The sequence below is a fragment of the Elaeis guineensis genome, chromosome 5 (genome assembly GCF_000442705.2).
Source record: "Elaeis guineensis isolate ETL-2024a chromosome 5, EG11, whole genome shotgun sequence".
NCBI lineage: Eukaryota > Viridiplantae > Streptophyta > Magnoliopsida > Arecales > Arecaceae > Elaeis > Elaeis guineensis.
Genome location: NC_025997.2, coordinates 132,218,914 through 132,237,918, shown reverse-complemented (window position 1 = coordinate 132,237,918; position 19,005 = coordinate 132,218,914). Strand labels below are relative to the sequence as shown.

The 19,005-nt window shown below is 39.3% G+C and overlaps 2 protein-coding genes across 2 annotated transcripts; both read left to right on the top strand.

Annotated features, from left to right (window-relative positions):
* Positions 1 to 304: 304 nt before the first annotated feature.
* Positions 305 to 8,109, top strand: LOC105046262 (eukaryotic translation initiation factor 3 subunit F). Its single transcript, XM_010924802.3, has 7 exons — positions 305 to 640; positions 3,070 to 3,149; positions 6,044 to 6,273; positions 7,149 to 7,270; positions 7,355 to 7,468; positions 7,547 to 7,664; positions 7,804 to 8,109. Exons 1-6 carry the CDS (start codon positions 419 to 421, stop codon positions 7,634 to 7,636), a joined length of 858 nt encoding a protein of 285 aa, XP_010923104.1. The 5' UTR covers positions 305 to 418; the 3' UTR covers positions 7,637 to 7,664; positions 7,804 to 8,109.
* Positions 8,110 to 12,046: 3,937 nt separating this feature from the next.
* Positions 12,047 to 13,895, top strand: LOC105046263 (WUSCHEL-related homeobox 9). The gene is made up of 2 exons (XM_010924804.3): positions 12,047 to 12,825; positions 13,390 to 13,895. Exons 1-2 carry the CDS (start codon positions 12,483 to 12,485, stop codon positions 13,581 to 13,583), a joined length of 537 nt encoding a protein of 178 aa, XP_010923106.1. The 5' UTR covers positions 12,047 to 12,482; the 3' UTR covers positions 13,584 to 13,895.
* The last annotated feature ends 5,110 nt before the right edge of the window (positions 13,896 to 19,005 follow it).

The following is a 19,005-nucleotide window of genomic DNA, read 5'->3' as shown; positions in this document are numbered from 1 at the left end:
ATCTACCTTTTCTTCTATCTATCTTTCGTTCAATCTATTCTTCGTATCAAACAGAGAGTTAATGTGGAGCTACCAACACGATACACGAGCGGTGGAGATATGCATTATTTGGCGTTAAATGTGGATCGCCAGGTGGACAGCTTGCTGGGCATTTTTCATTGTCCTTCTACGTTCAGATGTGCACAGCGAGAGCCCAGTCATGGGCAGTGGGCTGGTCCAAAGTGATTTCCCCGCATCCAAAATTCCCTCCCACTCGGCCCGGTTGCGTAGAACTTAAGTTCCACGCGTTATTCAGCAGGCATTTTTTATTCTGCTGCTGCCGGGCGGACCTCGACAACAAAAGAAGACCGCAGCCTACAAAACCCTAATCCCTTGCTTCAGCTCTCTCTCTCTCTCTCGGAGGCAAGCGGCGAGCGAGATGGCGGCCAGCAAGCAGACGGTGCTGCAGTTCTTTCCGTCGACGACGAGTCTGAGCGCCAGAGTCCACCCCGTGGTCCTCTTCAACATCTGCGACTGCTATGTGCGGCGCCCCGACCAGGCCGACCGAGTCATCGGCACCCTCCTCGGCTCCGTTTCCCCCGACGGCACTGTCGAGATCAAGAACTCCTACGCCGTCCCCCACAACGAGTCCGCCGACCAGGTAACCTTTTCCTTTTTTTCTGCCTTTCTTCTTCCTCCTCCTTCTAGGGTTTCGAGATCGTAGGATGCCACAAGGTTTGCAGTTTGGATTTTTTTTTTCCCTCTCAAACCTTTTTTTGGAGACTTTCTTCTTTAACGAAAGACGATCTATATTACATGGCTGATTGCCTTGTTCGCTGGTGGGGCTTTGTGAGGGATTCGGTGATGATGACGGAACCTTTTTTTTCCCCTTCCTTTTCCTTTTCCTGATCAAGGATCCGATTAAGTTTCAAGATTTGCAGCTCAGTAGGAGATTGCTGACTATTTTATTATTTGCGCTTCAAAATGCATAGGAATTTGCGAATCAAAGACCGCAACAAAAAGGAGAAAGCACTTTATAGAGTTTAAGGGAAATAAATAGATAACTAGAGCTTCTGGCTATGCAAGCATTAATGCTGTAAAATAAAACATCTAATTATTTATACACTCGCTAGATTGTTATGATGAAGGCAAGGCACCTGAATCAATCATATGCAGTGTCAGCTGATGTTATTATCAAAACTATCTGATGCAAAGTTAATTTGTTTGGATAGTGTCTCCAAATATTACCTTCTTCTATCATGATGCTTCTCTAGAAATCTTCAACTGAACTCTTGTGAATTTTTGATTAAACAGTCAGGGTGAAGCATGAAACTGTAGTTAAAGCACTATAGTTTACACCATGTCCCATGCATATACTTCGTCTTCTTGTGCAAGTTTCAACACCTATAAATATGAAGATGATCCTCTTTTGATCTACATTAATCTCCAACAACCCTTTCATTTCGACAACAAAATCGTAAACAGCCTCCCTTGAATGCATTTCGGCGCCATTTGGTCTGGGGTAATTACCCCAAGATCAACAGTGATGTTGGTGGAAATAATGAGATTATCGCATTTGATTGCTCTTGATGATCCTATGTGGCGGTGATCGCACGTTACTCCCACTCCTAAAATCACCATTCAACCCGATGATGTTAAACCCATCATTAAGGGCAGGTTTCCAAGATCACCGCAGGATGCTGATGTTGGGCTCAAATTTGGGACAAAGATGCCTCTCAATCTAGTAGAAAAAATTATTTCAAAAAATACCAATATCTGAAAAAAAAATTTCTAGCTGGAAACGGTCTAATAATCTTATAAAAAATTTCTTCTAGGTAGGAAGGTTTGATAATCTCCTGGAGTTACTTTGATAGGTTATAATTAATCTTTGGTTTTGTTGAATTAGTCTGTAATAATTGGTTTTGACAATTTGATTTATGTTCATGTATAGTTTTTATGATTTATTTGAAAATTCTATTTAATAGTTGCAAAATATGTGGAATATATCAAGGATAGTTTTGGTATCAGATGGTTGTTGATCTTGGATTCTCATGGCATACTAAATAGGTTTATCATGGACACCCGGGATCTTTAATTACTGGAACATAACATACTGAACATGGTGATCTTAAAACATCGAGGATCATATTACTCTGAGATGAGGATCGTTTGTGATCTAAAATCACCAGAGTGACCCCATTAAGATTACCAAATGCCACCTTTATCTTAAATGTTTTGGAGAAGTAAGCTTTCACCCTTGGAAATTCATTTTACCTGTATATGCAATACAAAATCTTACCTGTATGATTTTTACATATCATCAACACTTTCAAACTCATAGGTGAGATCACTTGCTTAATATGGAATTGCTAAAAGGGGTGAAAGAAATGGGTTGGGTAGGCGAAGCTTACGTAAGCAGATTGTAAGAAGATTGGTGGTTGGTCATCATAGCATGGATGAGATGAAGAAAACAAACGTAAGATCCAACATTTTGATATATCGAGCTATGACATAGTCACAATCTGACAAGAATTGGAGCTTTGCAAGAAGTGGAGCTATGCCAAAACCTACTTCCACCCCACATGAACAGGTTCTTTAGATGGTTTCACACTCATGCATGTAGAAGCTATTCTATAGAAATGTCTTGGCATGAACTAATTAGTTGTAGGAAACTAATTAGTAACTTCCCTCATCAAAAAAGATCTACAATTCTACCTTTCCACCGTCACAGCTAACTAGCAAGTTTTGGAAAACTAAAAAAAAATCATTTAATCGGACTGGTAATTAACCAATGTGAAATATTGCATGTTTGCTTTATTATGATCTGACTTTTAAATTACTGATTAGGGATGGCTTGTTTATCATCTATTCAATGTAGCTACTCTTTTCGGGCATTTAAACTTTTGAACTTTTTTTTTTTTTTTTTTTTTTGACTTTTAGCAGCTACAATGCTAGGAGATATCTCTTTATCCGGTTTGTCAGTCTTGATAGGGATTACAAAATGAGTACTTTTTTAAGTTTTTGCTGCATGCATATTTTGTTTGTGCATGATTTCTTTTGCTTATTTTTATTTTATTTTGTGCTCTACAGGTTGCTTTGGATATTGATTACCATCATAACATGTTTATGTCCCACCAGAAAGTCAACCCAAAGGAAGTGATAGTTGGATGGTAAAGAACTTTAAAATTAGTTAGTTTCTGCATCTGTTTGTTATGAGTTATGATAAACAATGTCATTATATTTTCTTTAGCTGCGGTTTAGATGCCTTTATGTCTTTGTCTTTTGAAAATTTTATGCCCAGTTGGTGTTAGAGATGGATATTCTCGACGTATTTAAGAGCATTGAAAGTGGCTGCAAATAAATGCTGCATGATCTTAATATACTGTCAACCTTATCCAGTCTAGTATTATATATAATTTTAGAAGATTTAAAGCAAATAGGTTGTAAGATTCTTCCATCTGCTTGACCATCCCCTTTGGTGTAAGACAAAAAGTAATAAAGAAAATCAAGACTGTACCATATGAAGATGTTCAACATCTGAAAAATATACTACTATCTAAACGAAATAAAGTTGTCATAGGCTTGAGTTGCAATGAGGATTTACTGGAAGATGTGAAACTAGTGTTTTTGCTTCCACACATGATTGAACAGCTCAAACATTATGGACATGGTTGATAGGATATTCATTATTAATACCTACTACAAAACTGCTATGCAACCAGCAAGTGTTGGTGCATGTCCCGATATTACATCACTTTTATGTGATTATTATTAAAAGAAGATGATGAGAACTCACTTAATAACATTAAAGGCTGTTTGTGGATACCCTGACATGATGGTTGACTAAACCGAACAGAACATAAATTTAGTTAGAATTGCCATCATTCTGTATTTGCTGTTGTATAGAGATGCCCTGAAACATTTGAAATCTCATCTTTAGTAATTAAAATTTGCCCAGCTAATATAGTTTGGTATTGCAAATTTTATATCTCCTTGTCTCCAGACTAAGCTTTCCTAATATTCATCAAGTCAAGTAATTTGAAAAGGATCCACTACTTCAAATAGTACAAGATATGTGCTACTTTACTATCATGATGTTTCTTGCATGTATATCCTAGTGCATGTTGGGATCGTAAGTCTTATGATGAGTGAGTAGGACTGGTCTGCTATCAAACTATCTATGTGCAATTGCCCTTGAGTTCCATGAACCATTTTGCTTGGTGTGCCATATTATTGGTCGAGTCACTAAATTTAATCATCTGTAGCTTCTAAAATATGCCTTTTTGTATGTATACTGATACATTGCAATTGCATTTCGGCCACTGTAAATTGATTTGTTCTATAATTTTTTCCCTTTGACTTGTCATCTTTACATGGTTGAAGAGTGATTAATTACGTGCAAAATGTCTGAAATATCCTTCTCAATTTGCATATATTGTCTTCTAAATTTCAGAAACTACTGACTTAATGATGAGTAGTGGTTATTTTACAGGCCAGGTTATGTCTTAATTCAGCCAAAACTATAGTTAATCCAACATCTCTGGGTGCATGTTGACAGTAGGTGTATACCTGCACATAAAAGAAATCTACCAGGGTATAACTGCAAAGTGTAAGTTTGCAATGATATACAAGCAGAAAAGGTATATTTCAAAAGTATATGTTAATAAAATACTACATAATCTATGCTTATGTTGGTGAGTGTGTGCTTATGTGATGAGTGATGACCATGCTGCATTGGGAGGTAATAATATGCATTATAGATAATGAGTCTCCATTGTAAATGAATCCAGCCAATAATGATTTGAGTGATACTAGTCTCTTGTAGTCCTGATGTGATGTATTGTTAAAGAATGGACAAGAATCTATTAACAGTGATCGAGCAATGTGTCATTGGAGAGTAATTAAGGGTATTCAAGGGTCATGACAGAATGGTTCATTAATGAATTTGAAGATGACTTATATGACAATAATGTTGTTGGAAAATATGTATGGTAAAATGGATTTTGAGCATGAGTGCAGAGTTGCAGACGTGGAAATGTTTTTGGTTGATGTGTGGTGAAGTTAGGAGGATGCTGTGAGATTAGCCTTTTAAGAAACTTGATGCTAGACCAAGAAAAAAAGGATGTGAAAAGTTTATTTGGTCCATTCTCTTGCATCAAACATTAGCTGAAACTCTAGAGGTGGAGGAGTTCAAACTTGTGGTGATAGGACAGAGAGGAATAGAGGATTTGCAAGTTGCGAAATACATTCAAGCAAGCATTTGTTGATAAAGAATATACTACCTGAATAAAAATTGAGTGTTTTCTTTTGGCTGGTAAAATTCACTAGATTCGCTTGTTGCTGCATTAGTTAATGGGCTAATTCTGTTTAGTCATCCATTTGGGGGCAGGCTTCTTGGTTAACAACTATAGCTATTTTGTTACCAATTTTGTTGGAGATGTATCAATTTTAAGGTTTGTTTCTATTGACTGCCAATATTTTTCTGGTCTCCAGACTATTATTTCTAGCTGTTTATGGAGTCTGTTTTCATTGATAATGGCTTTGGTTGTTCTGAAACATTAAAAGCTGGTAAAACTGTTATATCTACTTATCTTTTTTTTAGTTTGCTATTCTGTTTGGTTGCTTAATTGGCTGGGTTAAGCCTTCATGATATTTATGAATGTATTGACAGACATAAGTGGAAATACAACAATTTTGAGATTTGTTTCTATGTAAGTTTGAAAAATGTTCAAGTTGTAGCCAACATCTGTTTGCCCAGCTAGTTGGCACCCCTATCCTAAGGGCTTGCCTTTGAAGAGGTCCGGGTTTCACATCCTGGTGGTGGCACATTACACTCTATTGCTCTAACAAAATGTTCATATTATCAGATTATACGAACTTTGATGAGGCCATTTACAAAATAATGGTGTTGCTTGTACTTGTTACTATGGTTATCTTTCCCTCTTTTTTTTTCTCAGTGGTTAAATCGTAATTTGTAGTTCATGGTATCATAGTGAATCCATTTTTGGATCTCTATTTCATGACATTAAGGCATTATGCTCCACTGCTACTGTACCTTGTGCAGGTATTCGACTGGCTTTGGTGTTTCAGGTGGGAGTACATTGATACATGAATTTTATTCGAGAGAAGTATCAAATCCTGTTCATCTTACTGTTGATACCGGATTCCAAAATGGTGAGGCTTCCATCAAAGCTTATGTGTCTGTCAATTTGTCTCTTGGAGATCGGCAACTCGCGGCACAATTTCAAGAAATTCCTCTGGATATGCGGATGATTGAAGCGGAACGAGTTGGATGTATGGCTTCTAATTTAGACTAGTTAACTTTGACTGCCACATCTTCTGATTTTATTTCATACATAATGATGCAGTTTCTAATTACATGGTGGTATGTTAATGGATGATATTATTTTTATTATTATTATTTTCACTAGCGGGAAAAACCACAGTTGGATGGAACAAAGGATTTGCTCCAGTGGCTCATCATTCTAAATTACACAACCAGTCAGGGAGGACTCCTTGTGTCAGTAGGCCTTCAGGACTTCATGGCAGGCCTTGTTTCTTTAAAAAGTTGCATTGGCCAAAAACATGGTTCATGCTTTTAGAACAAGTCATTGTACCCTGATCTGTAATCCATATTAGATAGGCTAAGCGCTGTAGGGCTGGTTTGAATTTAAGCAGATATCTGCATAAACCTCATTCTTGGGGTGGGGATGAAGAAACTAAAGTAAATCAGGTTTAAGGACTTTTACCTGCACTTAAATTTGGATGGACAACTGTAACCATCTAACACAAGTTAGTCGTTAGTTATATTAAGATAGCATATGGTTGGTTCAGTTTTTATTACTTACAAATAGCTTTTTCGGATAGATAAAGCATCTTGTTGTGGAATGTTAACTGGTTCATTTTCCAAACTTCAATCTTATAATTTCCATTTCCAATGTAAATGTTTTTTCCCTGATGTGATGTTTTTTTTCCTGTATCTATGTTCCATTTACTCCTTAATGTGTCTGAAATCCGAGTTTTCTTTCTTTTTTTCTTTTTCCTTTATTTTTTTCGATCTCTAAACTGCAATCTTCACATCCTATTTATCCATGAATTTGTAAAGTTTATTTAATTTATCCATCAAGGTTAAGGTGTAGTTGACTGGATTATTTTTACAATCGTGACAGTTGACATCTTAAAGATGGCAATGGTGGACAAGCTTCCTAATGATTTAGAAGGAATGGAAGCTTCAATGGAAAGACTGCTTGCTTTGATTGATGATGTCTACAAATATGTGGATGATGTTGTGGTGAGAATCTTAGACCTTCGTTTAATCCTTTTGATTTCTTGGCATCTTGGTGCAGGACTTAAAAACGCAACGTTTCTTTTCCAGGAAGGACGTGTAACCCCAGATAATAATATCGGGAGATTCATTGCAGACACTTTGTCATCAGTTCCCAAACTTTCCCCGGCAGCATTTGACAAGCTTTTCAATGATAGAATTCAGGTAAACTTGTTTCCTTTGTTCTCAATGCAAACTTCAGGCTCAAGAGTTGTTCTGAATCCTTTTATCTGTTCTTTACAGGATAATCTTGCGCTGGTTTACTTATCAAGCCTCACTAGGACACAACTCAGCGTAGCAGAGAAGCTGAATACTGCTGCCCAGATCTTGTAGTTTTTCTATTACTTATGCATGAAGGCTGGTAATATCTTTTGATGCCATTTCAGTTGCACTCATTTTGTATTACTGTATAGTTATTGACAACATAGTTAAACATTTAAAAACATGGAGCTACATGTGAGTGTTTCTTCTTATCATTGTTTTTAATTTTAATGATACAGAGGCATTCCTTTTTATGGTTGGGCCACCCGAAGATCTGAGCGTTGTGGTTGTTTGTCAGAGAATGAATCTCATCAGATTGCAACTCTTGACAGCATTCGCTCTCATTGAGTCTAAGTTTAGCGGTTTTTTTTTTTTTTTTTCCCTAAAAAGAATATTCTTAAGCTTTGAGAATTAAAGGGAATGGAAGGTTATTATGACTGGAGTAATTCCTCTGCTGTTGTCATCAAGGATTTCCTTTTTTTAGTAAAGTTTCTGTAAGACTTCATCATCAATATAACTTTGGCCTGGAACCGATGACCATCTAATTATTGCGATGTTTGGTTGAAGCAAGGCGGATAATACTGCAAAAATTATTGTTGATTTAGTCATATTTCGTTTTGGTGGATTAATTTGAGAACCAGCTCGTTTGTTTTGAAATTTCAGTTAGTTTTGTTTCCCGCATTGTAGTGCTTGGTGGCCTGGTGGGGTACACGTACTACAGTGATGTGGTGGAAGGCGGACAATCTCAATGTATGGCGAGCTAAAACTTTAGGTCGTTAATTGATTGCCGGCTATTGGCTTTTTATACAGGCCTAAATTATCACTGGACTGAGTGGAGCTAGCGAAAAGGAGGGGAAACTTTGCAGGGGCCATCGGGTCAAAATTTTATGTTTTTTTGGTTAGAAAGAATTTATGTAGTTGACAGCTCCAGATATTCAAGACTAGGGAATAGATTCATAATGTGGTGATATTTCTAAGGTGGTATGATTTCTGTTCCCACGCACAATTTTGTGGTTTTCCTCATTGTAGGTTTAGACGGATCGGCTTGTGGGGTGGGAGTGTTACTTGACCAGCGTGCTCTGGAATCGGGCCACGTCTGGCCAGAGAGAGAGGGGCCGAAGGCCATATGCGGTCGTAGGGAAAGGACCAGGCTCTAAAAGTCAAGGAACAAGGGGGTATGGCATTTGATGATGATGCGCGTTCGGGTTTTGGTGAGGACAACCGGGAACGACACAGAAAGCAAGCTGGCTGCGACGCTTGCGGTCCCACCGGCACCCCAACTTCAGTTCACGCACACCACTCTACGTAGCACAGTCCGCGCCTCACATTTCTTTTTCAGGAGCACGCCGACCACCAAAATCCGCCCAGTGCCAGAGGAAAGAGAATCCATGTAGACGAACGCAAACGGACAACAGCAATCTTCTCTCTCTCTCTCTCTCGTCTCCGTAATACTTCCATTCTACTAATTCCCTTTGCTTTGCCTTCTATGTATACGCGTTCAGAACTGGAAATCATGGGCCGGCATAGCAGACAGCCTGTATATTTTATCAATCGATGAATAACCGAATCCCGATGCCACAAATTCTCAAGATTCTTGACTTTCTAAAATCTCTCATTTCTAAATCCCTTGTAGAAATTGAGATCTTTTGAAAATAAATTTTTTAAAAAAAAGAAAAAGTTTCGCACACAACTCCCATCTCCCCCCTTCTTTTCTTAATCATGGTCATTGCAGACCCTGCACTTTCGTGCATGTCACATGATCGATATGAGCATCTCCCTCTTGGAGCAATGATAAAACGCACGGAGCTCAAATTTTATCTGGTTCATATATGTAACACAAATTAGAGGTAGTTCCTTTTTTTTTTTTTTTTCCTGCGAGGATAAAATTAGAGATATATAGTTCTTACACCGCGGAACCGTAGGTGATTGCACAAAACAAGGCACATCCTATCAGCCATCATTTTGAAATACATGAATGATAGGTGACCATCCTGTACCTGACTGGAACAGGATAGGATTGGAATTTTTTAAACGGACATACAGGACCAACGCTCTTTTTTTTTTTTTTTTTTTTTTTTTTTGGAGGCCGCTCGGAAAGTCTTTTGGCCGGGATATCGGTCCCAGATGCGCCATTGCTGCTGAAAGGTGTTTGATTAGCGGAGGGTGGTGAGAAAATAGCTTTGGTGGTCACGGAGTCAAGTCACGCAAACTTCGTGGTCCAAAAGCATGCACCATATGATGTGAATGAAACTAGATGGGGTGAGGAGAGCGTGTCCCTTGGGAATTGCAGCTTGAAGTGCACGCAAAACGGATTTTCCGTGCATGAAACTTGGAAAAAACCGTAGACCGTAAAGTAAGTGGGAGGAACGATGTGATGAGATCGTATTATATATAATTCCGGGCTCGGACAAGTGGTTGCGTGTGTCCAAACCTCTCTTTCTTTAAGTGACCGGCAACAAAAGGAATAAGCAGGCTGCCACTTCTGCCGAAGAAAGCCATTAGCATTTGCCTTCACTTTTTCAAGCGGCATTTCAAATTGCGATCGATGGTCCCAAGGGTGGAACCCTCACTGAATATTTACAGCAAGGTGGTACCATTGATATACGTCAATCGCCACCCCAAAAGGATGACACCTCCCTAAACCTTTTAAGGACATTCTAAAAGTAATGCGTGAGTGGAGTCTTTAACAGCCGATGCTACAGTTTGAGGCCATTTGCATTGTGTGACCCTTGGTGCGATGCACCGGGAAAATTTTGATGTGCGTCAGGAAATTTATGCAGCTAAAGGACATATTAATTAATTATGATCAAGCTGCTAGCACATCTAAAAGTTCATTTCCATGATAGACATTTGGCAGTGGAATCTTTGACAACATAGCTAGGCCATGTGTTCTTTTTTTTTTTTTTTTTTTTTTTTAACTCTCGAAAGTCTTACCCATCTGATCATATCTTCGTTAAATAAACAAGGACTCATTAATTTATTGGGTTCAACCAAAGTCTTAGATTATTGGTATGAAATTAGCATCAAGGACAAAGATATAGTCCATCGAAGCTTGAAAATTATAAATTGTCAGCTCTTTTATGACTTGTTGCTGAATTCTTCTCTAGACTGCATTAAACAAGAGGATATTGCTATTCTTGAAAGGTGAGTTGGTAGATGGACGAACTCAGAAGTTCTGTAATTTAAACCCATCTAACCGGTGCGTAATTATGCAAAGTTTCCATTGGTTAGAAAGGATATAAAGAATATGGATAAAACAAAACCCTGACAAAGAGTAGTACTATCAGTTTTCTCACAGTATACAAGCTGATTAACCAGAAAAAAAAAAAGAGGGACTTCGATTCCCTGGTTGCACGTCTCCTCAAGGCATGCGCTTGGGAGAGGATTCAGATTCAACCTTAGATAATGGCATTTGAGTTTCAACCGTATCACACACGGAGGGAGAAGTGTAAGAGAAAAGGACACTCAAGTTGAAAATATTTAGCCAATTAAAATCACTCACAAAAGCATTTGCTTCTTAAGTGAGCTAGGATTTTAAAAGATTTAGATAAAGGTGCTACTGTATCTAACCATGTGACAGATATTTTGTTTGATCTCGATAATAAATAATCAAAATGGAGCCGATCTCAGAGATGTTCGTTCTTATTCATCTTGGATGTGGACAAACTGAAAAAATAATCGTATTGGTTCGAAAATAGCAGTGGCAGCCGCACCCACTAGCTAGTACTCCATTACCGTAAGTTTAAAATGACTATAACTGTAAGATAACGTGAAAAGCTATTACTGTTCGGTTAAAACATTATTATAGCCATTAGCATGCAGTTAGTGCACATTTCGTCTATTTCGACGATGACTGTCAAACTCTTTCTCTAAATAACTACAATGAACAGGAGATTTTCAGATAAGTCATTTGATAGCTCTCTTTTTTTTTTTTTTTTACACTATTTTTTGAATTATGATTGGCTTTGAGTACCGAAGAGTCTCTTAATTACATTTTTTTTTTCAGATCCATCAGCCAATCAAAGAGCTGCAAAAGCAACAAATTTGAGTTCTCACTATATATGCATTGAGAGAAGACCGACCTCATCATCCCCTCAGCCTTGCCAACGGCGATCTGATCTCGAAATTCAGCAGCAACACTCCCAACAATTGAACACCTTATCTGGCGTCATGAGAGGATACTCCACCAACCTTCCATATATATGAGTTCATTAAAGATGACGACCCAGTGTGCCGCCTGTATTTCTATTTCGCCTGCTTGCTGTTTTGGGGATATAAATTAAGGAGCTACCTCTTTATGTCCGGTATATGTAAGTTTCTCAGATGGTTAACCTGACCCCTTGGATTGTGCGGCGACCCACCTAGAATTGGATCAGCTCCGATCCTCCTGTAAGGGTGGTCAGCTGCGACGCACCAACCAATGGTATGACGCCCTTACGAATGACGATCGGTAGAAGGCGCCAGAAAGCAGCAGCAAAATGATCACCTGGTTGTGAGGTCCTTACATCGATCCAGACAGTGATGCATGTTCATCAGCAGTCGCTTTATTATAATAACAGCATCCCTAATAGGACACAAGATAAGACACGGCGCTATCAGACACGATAACACTTAGATTTGTACGACCATAATTAACGAGCCTTAAGGATGTCTGCTCGGAGACCGAGAGGTTTGAACAGTGGCAGCTTTTGCGCATGTCTCCCCGGCACAACGCCATTTCTTAATGCAAGCTAGCCTAAAACAAATCCGAGACCATGATAGAATCCCTCTTCTACTTATTATATATACTAGTCACCGCCTGCTGCGTATCTATTGATTTCAGAACTAACTGAGCAAAAGTTCAGAGAGGGCCGGGGCGAGGAAAAAACCAAAAGAGAAGGGAAGGGATTGGTGTCTGGTTTGGTGAGGAAGGCAGGATATGGACGAAGGCGACCGGTTCGGTACGGCCAGAGTTGGGGCCAAGTGCGGGCGCTGGAACCCAACCGCAGAACAAGTCAAGGTGCTGACTGATCTCTTCCGCTCGGGGCTCCGAACCCCCAGCACCGACCAGATCCAGACCATCTCCTCCCACCTCAGTTCCTTCGGCAAGATCGAGAGCAAGAACGTCTTCTACTGGTTCCAGAACCACAAGGCTCGCGAGCGCCATCACAAGAAGCGCCGACGTGGGGGACCTGGACCTGGAGCCGGAGGAGGAGAGGACCACCTCCTGCTGCTCCCTGACAAGAGAGGAGCTAGAACTAGAAGCCTCCCCAGCAATGACGGTAAGAAGATACATTCACTTTTGAACACATTTCTAGCTAGGATCGGAAAACTTTTTTTTTAGCAAAGACTGGGAAGGGTAGGCCTGTTTGTTATACTTTCTTTTCTTCCTTCTGAATAAATAAATAAAGGACTAGCTTGGTGTTTTTTTTTCACCGACAAATGATGAACAGCAAGTCCTGAATCAGAACTTGATAACAAATAGTGCAAGCAAAGAAGGAAAATGCTATGTGGTGGTAACTGAAAAGAATCACTCACCGTCTTGCACCAATCACTTTGCTTCTTTACATGGCACGATCCACTATGCTAATCCAAAGAGGACTAGCGATGACAATACAACGCACCGGCTGAGTGATTTTTTGAGTTACGGATCTTAGTTACTAAAGCATAATTTTGAGAAAACAAACTGCTTGTGCCAGTCTTAAACGTTCATCAATCTCCACCTTATTACGTACGTAATCCACGCAGTCATATATATATATATATATATATATATATCAAAGTCTAGTTCTATTGTTGGAGTTAGTGATCGTATGATATTACAACGACTGTTGTTGGTCTTGCAGATTCTAGGAAGAGCGAACAGGAAGTGATGTGGGAAGAGCGGCAGAGAGAAATCGAGACGTTGGAGTTGTTCCCATTGAAGTCTTACGACCTGGCAGCAGAGAAGTGGCGGTCAATGAGAAACGAGTGCAAAGAAGCAGGTTTCCTGGAAGCTGGAATGGATCCACCGTTGGATCTGAGTCTGAGGTTTTTGTAGATGAGCTTATAATTTATTCCCTTGCTGTTCAATTTCTACCCAGAGAGAGGAAAAAGGCCAGATGTTCTCGTAAAAAGTTCAAGAAGGGGAGAAAACAGCAGTGTCGCAATTTAAGAACATGAGAGGAGAGGAGAGGGAGGGAACTGCTGCAGTGCATCTCCATTGATAATAATATTTCTTCTGTTTGTTTTATTTTTGTTTAATCCGTGGTACTGCCTACTGAGCACTGAAACTGTAGAAACACATGGCTTTATGTGTACCATGGAGTGCAGGGTGTTTTAAATTTCGCGACGTTCCATGGGACATGCATTCCTCTCTCTCCGTGAGGTTTTTGTTCGGAAGCCTGCTCAGTTTCTCGCTCTCTCTTCTTATTCTATAGACCAGTACTGTCGTGTTCTTTGACTTTTTGTCAACGGTCATCTACCGGGCCCAAAAATTCAAAAAAAAAAAAAAAAACTCTCTGCTGTACTTATTTCGACCTTCGATTTTTTTTTTTTTTTTTTTTTTTTGTTGTTAATTTTAATTTTTGTTTATATTTTTATTTTTTATTTTTTGGAGGAAAACCTTTGATTTTTCGTCGAGCGAGAAAAGTTTGCAGCGGATGTTTGGACCACGTAATACTGTTATCTTCGATTAGGGGGTTGACCGGTCTGCTTTGAGTCCGTCAAAGATTTAGCAGTACTTGACTGGAGTCTAGCTTGCCAAGCACATGGTGCCTCCACTGGCTGCTTGCCCCATACACCAACCCACCCTGGTTAGACAGCTCTCGATGTGATTCCCAAAACAGCGTGGAGCTCCCCGTAAGCAAAAAGTTAATCCAAACAAGCACCTACATCCCCTTGGATTCATCCCAAGTTTTTTAGATCCAGCTTGTTTTTCGGCTCGTGCTTTGCATCCTTGCTTGCCATCTTGGAAAATGCTATCAAGCGCCACTCCATTGCATGCATTTTCTTTTATAATAATATTCTTAAAAGTAAGATAGACTAGGGAGGGGTTCTAACCTTCCCTCCCTACCTAAACTAAAACCAGATCCCTGGATAAATCGAGACTAACGCTTGCCGGGGTCGATGCCCCACCCCTCGTCTTAAGTGGCAAGTTGTGGTATCTCCACCGCATAATTGTAGCTTCAGCTCGTCTACTCCCCTTTCGAAAAACTCTTCATCAGGATAAATGGTGAAGCATTGTACTCAAACTGTACCAACCTGAGTAAAAATTCTCATCCACAATCTTCCTATTTTAACTAAGATCTCAATTTTTAAGATCTTCCTAGCACCCAAGCCTGTAGTTTGTGTACTTGGAAACACTGGGAACTAGGTGTGGTTGGAGCAGGTCTATTTGGATCTAGTCAAGCTAGGTCACAATTCAGTTGTAACAGTAAAAAACAGACAATGGTTTAGCCGAGTTAGGTGACACAGCATGAAGTTTGGTCCTATGGGTCAAGTGAGATTTGGCTCGGTCTTAGATTTTCAAATATTACTGCAGAACCTCTTTGGCAATATCCTATGTCTGTATTACACCATTTCGAATTCCGGATGGCTCAGCCTCTAATTATACAGCAAAAGCCTTTAATCTGGCCTCACATGGCTTCATCCTTTTCTCAGTTATATATATATATATATATAAAAACCCTTGTGCATATGCATAATCCAACCACTATCCTCACTCTATTTTTTCTTTTAATATTATGATAAAAATCCATCTTGCATCGAGTTGGCTGGAGCTGAACGGCGATCACAGATTGGCTATGGCAAGACCTGTAAGATAAGTCTTCGATCGAAATTGACTCCAACTGAGATCATTCGACGTTAAAATCAGATCTCTAAAACAAATGAGAAGAAATGAGCGTTTAGGGAGATAAGTGTTTTCATATCTTGGGGGTCTCCTGTAGGTCTCTATTTGTAGGCAAAAATAAAAAGCTGTGAGAAGAAAAATCATATGTTAGTCTTGATTTATTGGGCGAGATATGCTTGTTATTTTCTTCCTTATCTGAAAAAATATGTTATTTCTTTCTTGTCCACTCATCATCAGCTCTTCTCGGTGGTCATGAGATTTGAAGATCTACATGGGGGCTGAAGGTCAATCTTTCTTGTTATGCCGGATAAGGTCGGCTTAAGTGCCATGGATCGGCTATAGCATCAAGGTTAGATCGGATCCAGTTTTTCTGTGCTTCGGCTTTAATCGAGAAAAAAATTTTCTATCCATAACATAAGCCCCTACTCTCGAGTCCGAACTAGAATTAGATCGGACGAAAGCGGTACATTAACTTTTAGTTGCCGACGTTAATCCTGATTCAGATATCTGATGGGTGAAGATTATAGTATCTTTTTAATCTATCTCAAGTCGGATAGTGTAGGCCGAGATGTTCGGGCACCTTTAAGCGATCTCTTGGAGGTAGCATATTTTTTGATACATTATCGGAGTGGCTCTTAGTATGTATAATAATTCTTTAGCTCAGATCGGCATTTATGATTTTTGATCCTCCAAGAATTCTTTTCGTCATTATTGCTCATAGCTTGGCTCATCCTAGGGACAAGGGGATTCCTTCGCTCATGGTTATCCGAGGTCTTCAAGGGTCTTTTGGATTTGCCTCGACTTTCGAATCAGTTGAAGATTTTTTTTGAATCTAGCTCATTTAAGAACAAAAAATTTTCGAGGGTTCTTATAAGTTAGCCCTCGTCTCTTGGATGACAAAGGCTTTCTGCTTTACTTGTCTTGAGATGAGGGGCATTTTTCGCTCATGGTCGTCCAAGATTTTCGACCTGAAGGTAGTTCGTGAGCTTTGAGGATCTTTCATGGTTAGCTCTCACTTGTCGCACGACTAAGAATTTTTCATCGACTCGACTCATTTAAGAATGAGGAGCCTCTGAGGGTCCTTCAGGTTAGCCCTCGCTTCTTGATCATCGAGATCTTCGGCTCTGGCAACTTGCATTTGTAAGCTCCGAAGATCTTTCATGGTTAGCTCTCGCTTCTCGTACGATCAAAAAATATTTGTCAGCTCAGCTCATTTAAAAGCAAGGGGCCTCTAAGGTTCCTTCATCGTTAGCCCTCATTTCTCGCACAACCAAAGATTTTTCATTAGCTCAACTCATTTAAGAATGAGGGGCTTCCAAGGGTCCTTCAGGTTAGCCCTCACTTCTTGATCGTCGAGGGCTTCGGTCCTAATAATTTATATTTATGGGCTCCAAGGATCCTTCGTAGTTAGCCCTTGCTTCTCATACGACCAAAGATTTTTTATTGGCTCAGCTCGTTTAAGAATGAGGAGCCTTCGAAGGTTCTTTGTGGTTAGTCCTCACGTCTCATATGATCAAAAATTTTTTGTTGGCTCAGCTCATTTGAAAACGAAGGACCTCTGAGGGTCCTTCAGATTAGCCCTCGCTTCTTGGTCACCGAGGTCTTTGATCCGGATGATTTAGAGTTTGTGGGCTCCACTCGACACTTTTTGACTGTTGTCATTATGATCTTTGCTCGACTTGCCCATGGACAAGAAGTGTCATCAGATTATTGAGTTGCAGATATGCACAAAGAATGAGAAAACTCACCGGATCGACTTTGGTCGGGCCTTCCAATTCTTAAGTCAAATTTTGAAGTAAAGAAGATAACAAATAATTAGAATTGTGTTATCTTGTTTTAGTCAGTTTACCTCTAGTCGGCATTCATTTGTTGGTATTCTTAAATCAATCTTTTCATTTTGGTCTCCGAGAGCTCGACTTCGAAAGATCGATCTCTAGAAGTTCGATTTTTAGGAGCTCACTTTTGGGGGGTCGACCTTTGGAGATCGATTTTTGAGCAGTCGACTTTGGAAGCTCGATCTTCATATGGTCAGCTCATGGAGGTCGGCCTTCTCAGATTGGCCTTGGACTTCATCTTGGCATCAGACTTCATTTTAGCCTTTATCTTTCATCTTAGCTCTATCTTGATTTTTGCCTCGGCTCTATTTGATCTTTGTTTTAATATGGCCTTGATCTTTGTCTTGGCTTGGTTTGATCTTTGCCTTGATTTGGCCTCGATCTTTGCTTCAGCTCGATTTGATCTTTACCTCAGCTCAGTATTAATCTTCACCTCCAAATGGTTTGATCTTTACTTTGATTCGATCTTGATCTTCATCTATGATCGGTTTGATCTTTATCTCGGCTCGACCTTGATCTTTGCTTAGGATTGGTTTGATTTTTACCTTGGCTCGATCTTAATCTTTACCTTGGTCCGATCTTGATTTTCACCTTGAATCGGTTTGATCTTCACCTCAATTTGGCCTTGATTTTCACCTCGGATCGGCCTTGATTTTTAATTCGGTTCGGCCTTGCTCTTCACCTCAGCTCGGTCTTGATTTTTACCTTAGATCGATTTGATCTTCACTTCAGTTCGACCTTGATCTTCATCTTGGTCTTGAGGTTCATCATGGCTCAGTTTGATCTCTACCTCAGCTTGGTACTCAAAGACCTATAATCCTACAAGAAAGCAAGAAAGTGGAATAATGGATGAGGGTTTGAAAGCCTCTTACCGTAAAAATATTAAGTTGTTGGAGTTTCTCCCTCTTAGAGCTTGTTCTCTTGAAATGCCCTTGCTTCTATCGCAATCTACTTCTTCATTTGAATTTTAATCTATCGCGATCTCCTTCTTTATTTTGATTTCTCTAAGAATTCAAATTTTGAAATTAGAAAGCGTGGATAATTTGGAATCCGAGAGACTATCATAATCTCTTTCCTTATTTAGATTTTGATCTGTTGTTATCTCCTTCTTTGTTTGGATCCTTCTAACAATTCAAATTTTAAAATAAGAAAGCGTGGATGATTTAGAAATTGAGAGATTTTCGTAATCTTCTTTTTTGTTTGGATTTTGTTCTATCATAATCTTCTTTTTTGTTTGGATGCCTCCAAGAATTCAAATTTAGAAATAAGGAAGCACGGATGATTTGAAAACCAAGGGATTCACATAATCTCCTTGTTTGGATTTTGATTTGTTGTGATCTCTTTTCTATTTAGATACTGTAATTTTCTTCTCTGTTTGGATGATGCAATCTTCTTCCTCATTTGGATGCTACGATCTCTTTCTTCGTTTGAATCCCATCAAGAGTTCAAATTTTAAAATGATGAAGTGCAATCCATCATGTTCCAGAAATCAAGGGATTTCTGTAACCCCTCTTATTTGGATATTTCAATCTTCTTCCTCATTTAGATCCTCCTTTATCTGGATATTGCGACCTCCTTCTTTATTTTGAGGCTCTCAATTTTGAGTCCGACTAGGATAGCCTGAAGATATTAACCGATCCATTTGTGATGGTGAAAAATGAAGCACAGATCTTCAAAAGAGGGTTATAGATCCTATTTTAGATTCGGTCGGCATTTGGTGGATCCAGTCTTTAGAAACTTGGTGGCGTTGGAGTAACGCAATGGAGTTCTTTTGATAGGATGCTCATTCGTTTCCG